The 4,895-nt window shown below is 42.9% G+C and overlaps 2 protein-coding genes across 2 annotated transcripts; one reads left to right on the top strand and one right to left on the bottom strand.

The window, feature by feature from the left end:
• Positions 1 to 296: 296 nt before the first annotated feature.
• SARC_11805 (3-oxoacyl-[acyl-carrier protein] reductase) lies at positions 297 to 3,658 on the top strand (the record flags this gene model as incomplete). Its single annotated transcript, XM_014294104.1, has 3 exons — positions 297 to 300; positions 458 to 947; positions 1,188 to 3,658. 3 exons carry the CDS (start codon positions 297 to 299, stop codon positions 1,312 to 1,314), a joined length of 621 nt encoding a protein of 206 aa, XP_014149579.1. The 3' UTR covers positions 1,315 to 3,658.
• SARC_11804 (hypothetical protein) lies at positions 1,480 to 3,681 on the bottom strand. The gene has a single exon (XM_014294103.1). It carries the CDS (start codon positions 3,527 to 3,529, stop codon positions 1,583 to 1,585), a length of 1,947 nt encoding a protein of 648 aa, XP_014149578.1. The 5' UTR covers positions 3,530 to 3,681; the 3' UTR covers positions 1,480 to 1,582.
• Positions 3,682 to 4,895: the final 1,214 nt, after the last annotated feature.

Here is a 4,895-nt window from a genome sequence, read left to right as displayed (position 1 = left end):
ATATATTATGTACATATTATGTACATAGAATTATCCATATGCGAGTAAATTGATCTTCATTTTCTCGTCATTATCGGCGGAGAAAATCCACGATTTCTGTACTCTTGTCGATTATATAACTCATAGCTACACAGGGCAAATATCTTATCGTAGCTGTTTTTGTTCAATGAACGAACGTTATTATTAAAGTGTAGAGTTGGCACACTAATGGGCTGATATACTGGATTAGTGTGATATTTATTATCGCCAATTTTCTCGAATTACTGAAATGTAATTTAGAAATTTATTTCGGCATAATGAGTACATGCACAAATCGGTTTGCTTTAATCTTTGTAAAGTAGAGAGGGTCTGATTGTACACTGTACAGCATATAGCCTTCGTAGCTGTCCTCTTTGCACATATGTTGTGTTATGCTCGTACACATATGCCTAAATATGTATACACACGTCTTTGGTAGGAATTGCTGCCGATATCTCAACCAGCGAAGGTGCGGCTAAGGCCATAGAAGAAGTGGCTACGTTTGGCGAGATCGATTTCCTAGTCAACAATGTCGGCATCTTCGAGGTGAAAGACTTTGAGGACATCACGGACGACGATTGGGAGAAGTACTTCCAGGTTAATATTATGTCGTGCGTGCTCCTGTGCAGACACTACCTGCCAAAGATGCTGGCCCGGAATTCGGGGCGGATTATTGTGCTTGCGAGTGAGAGTGGGTTCAAGCCTCTGGGCACCATGATCCACTACTCGATGACCAAGGGTAGTCTGATCAATCTCGCGCGTGGTATGGCTGAGACCACAAAGGGTACCAAAGTGACGGTGAATAGTGTACTCCCGGGACTCACAGCCACTGAAGGTCTAACCAATTACTTTGAAAGCATCGCAAAGAAGGACAACGAACCTGTAGACAAAGTGATTAGGGACTACTTCCAGAAAGAAGAACCAGCAAGGTATGGTCCGGGTGGACACGTGCTCGAGTGTGTAAAGTACTATGTCATCAATTTATGCAATCATTTATGCATCTTCTTCATGTAATGCATTTCAAAGCCCGCCATCGCTCTAATTTATACACTTGTCTACTCGTTTTGACATCCGCTTGTGAGAGTGTCGACGTTTTAGGCAGTATTGATTTAGTTTTTGCACACACTCATGTTCCTATATATCTTATTTGTTGCTTGCTTTCCTACCAGTTTGATCCAACGATTGGTGACTACCAAGGAGGTTGGGCCAACCACCGCATTTCTGCACTCACCATTGGCTGGAGCCATCAATGGAAGTTCACAGAGGTGCGAGGGAGGAGTCTACCGCAGTACATGAACGAGATATGTCAAGTGTAATCTGTGACGATAAGAAGAGATAAAATCGACGATTAAATCTCAGAATGTATATTGGGTAAATTTGTATTGACTTCTTGTCTGTCAAAAAAAGAGCGGGGGAAACTTGCAAACAACCTCGTCAGTGTGACTAAATTCTAGACAGGGAGAAGCAAGAAGAAAGAGCAGCTACGTGGTATATATTTTATTTTATCCTAATGTTGATATTTTGTGGCCGAACGTGGAATGGTTATTAATTAGTGGTTTGCGATTTAGACCTTTATCTGACTAGCATGCCCGCCGAAGTTTACGGAGGAGTTGAAGCCCATATTCGACTGCTGGCTCAGGATAGCCTCCTCCTTTTGCCTGGCAGCTTTTCTCCTGCGCATAATCACCACACCAACCACCAGACAGCAACAACAGCAACACAGTAGTAGTAGGATAAGAATTCCACCTACAATTAGTATCGTATCCCCCTGTTCCTCTTGCTGTGCAGCGGTGGCTCCTGCGGCGACACTGGCACCAACAGCGGCAGCTTGAGCTAGATCTTCGGCCGTATAACGTACACCAGCCTCTTTATCCACAGCGACCTCACCGGCATCACGAGTGGACATGCCATCTAGAGCACGACGGCGACGTGCGGATCCATCATCATAATCCACGAGAACGGTGTAGTTCATGGTAATGGCATTTCCGGTACGGTCTGAGGTGGCACAAGCCATTTGAGCGGTGACTTGCAAGGGAATAGAGATGGTCTGACCTATTGGCTCGTAAGTTTGAGTGAACTCTCCTTCTTCAAGCGCCGCAATTTCACCAAGATAATCATCGAATCCAGAGCAGTCACCGTCGGTGGTTCGCTCCGCATATGTGACTTCTGCGTTGTATAGAGCCACGCCACTGGCAGATGTATCTGCTGTGATTTGCCAGTATGACATGCTACCCAGATCGAAGGTATCCTGCTCCACAACATATGCGTCAGAATCGTATACCTTGATGGACAAGTCAAACAGAGCATCTAGCTCAAACTCTTCAATTTCGCAGAAGTTGTTCGTGTCAATGAAGAAAATAACGGTTGCAGGCTCTTCAGCATCCATATTAGGACAAACACCAGGGTCACCGTTATTATCTTCAGCTTGGCAGCCGATAGTAAGCTCATTTAGCGAGTACTCACCAGTCAGATCACAAGCGACAATATCGAACTCAACATTCTGGATGCAATCATCTCCTATAGCCTGTCCAACACACGCCGGTTCAACCGAGTAAGAAGACAGTGCACTCACTTCGGCCTCAAAACTCTCCTCATTTCTACCGACGACACCCATCGCGTTTGTAACAGTGTACGGGGCGGGCAAATGGATTTCAAGACGAATTTTAGAGTGATTCCAGCTGTCATAGTATCCTACATCAACCAAATTGATAGCGGCTTCAATCTCAACGGATTTGTACTTCGCATTAATGGTGGCAGCGACGTTACGAACGGTGTCGATTTGTACCAACAAATTGGTAACAGCATTGCCCTCGCGAGTGACAGGCAACCGCAACTCTTTCTCATCATCAACTTTCTCTACAAATTCGTCCCACTGCGCTTCAACCTGAGCCCGGTATGATGTGAAAGTGGCGAAATTCTCGATAGTAGTTCCACAACCATCTGTTCCACCCAGCTTGTCGAAATCAACACTGAAATCTAACTGAGCTCGACAATTACCTAGAAGCTTGTATACACCACCAGACATCTTGGTTGGGTGGTCCACAGCATAATGGCATTCGGCGAAATAGAAGTCATTTAATTTCCGCTCATTATGCCACACGCCGACGTCTGTCTTCAAGTTGACCTTATTGCTTGCGACGGTAGCGCCCGTAATGTCAATACTAAAGTTCGCCTGTAGAGCATAGGGCTCTGCCAAATCGCACGAGTCTCCTGTAGCAGTGGCGATGCTAAGCCCATCGAGAGTAGAACTATATCCCGCCATATTTCCGAACGCGAACACTATCGAAGAGAGATCGGCCACCTGGAAAATCGTGCCAGGTTCGGCCGTCACATTTAGCTTCTTGTCTAGGATAATGGGCTCAGTGAGGGCATATGGACCAGCAGTCAAAATGATCGTATCGCCATCTTGAGCTGATGCAAACGCTCCTACGTAGTTTGTAGCGTCGGCAGAAATGACCGCACCGTGTGCCGCAAGTGCCAACGAGGCGAAAACAGCTGATACATATTTCATGTTGTAAGCGCGTACTTCCTTTGTACGCTGCAACCTACAATGCGCGAGAATGTTTTGCGAGTCGTATAATATTGAACTAGATATTGAAATATTACATCCATGTAAATTATAGCATATATTTATATCCGAAAGTCGAGTCAAAGAACGTAAAAGTCGTTTTTATCTGTTTTTTTTATATGTTTTTTGATAAAATAATTTTTTTATACATATGCCCAGAAAGTCCGCTCACTCTGACTCTGTTGGTACACGTTACATAGCAAAAAAAATTAGAACCGGCTAATAACTCTGGGGGTGAGAGGGTACCTGAGCTGTCCTGAGGCCTCAGGCTCTGAGTGTGGGCAGAGGCGCGGCTGGCGGAGCCGCAGCGGCTGCTCAGCCCTCAGGGCTCAGGCTATGTTGACCTCAATATCTTTTCAATTGGCAGTTGAGAGTATACATTTATTTGACGTAAACGTCTTAAAGTGTTGAAATTTAAACGTTATAATTTACAACTGAAAAGTTGGGTAAGGTTCTGACTTACTATGAACAACATTACGACTATATGATCGAATTGATATAATATATTGACCTCAGAATCCAAGTATTTCACCTCAAATCCAAGGTAACCGTTGAAAGTAAACAAAATATCGATATACGTATAAATACAGCGTATTGGAGGATTGAGGATTAGTGAATGGTTTTATCAATTTACCGTATGTTTGATTTTTTTTATAGAAAATGTATTATAATAAAACATTTGGCATTCCGCAATTTTTATATACACCAGGTATTTACTATTTTTTTAACTGATTCCAGTCGCGTTTTTGTTCTATTTCAGTCTTTTCAGAATCAGAAGGCTATGCAGATTGTAGGCCTGGTATGGCGTTCAATTTAGTATATAAAAACAAATCAGGCATAACATTCCACGGTATGGCGCTTGAGTCATGACTGACTAAACTCTAATGTCTATGTAATGTACCTTGAATTTATTTAAAAACAATAACAGACCATAATTTTTATTTATGTAAAAAAGTCCGCAAGCCGCCCTGCCCAGCCCCGCCCATAAGTGCATTTGTTTCAGAAACAAATACAAATAAAGTATAGCCCCGTTCTACAGTAATCTACATTGCTCTTTTGACTCTATTCCAATAAAAATGCACATCTTGTCAACTGCACATGAGAATAGAATATCTCAGAGACCAGAGATGCCAGAGTACTCAAACTAGTCGAACAGTCCAAGAGTCGAAGAGGCGAAGAAATTTGAATTTGAAACAGTAATCATAATCCAAAAGTTTCAATTGGATGACAAAGAAAATAGATTTTAAAATTGCCCAACTGTCACTTTGTAAAATATTCAGTTTGTATGTAGCACATCTACAAAATTGAC

This window comes from Sphaeroforma arctica (assembly GCF_001186125.1).
Source record: "Sphaeroforma arctica JP610 unplaced genomic scaffold supercont1.1885, whole genome shotgun sequence".
NCBI lineage: Eukaryota > Ichthyosporea > Ichthyophonida > Sphaeroforma > Sphaeroforma arctica.
This window is presented reverse-complemented; position numbering and strand designations above follow the sequence as displayed.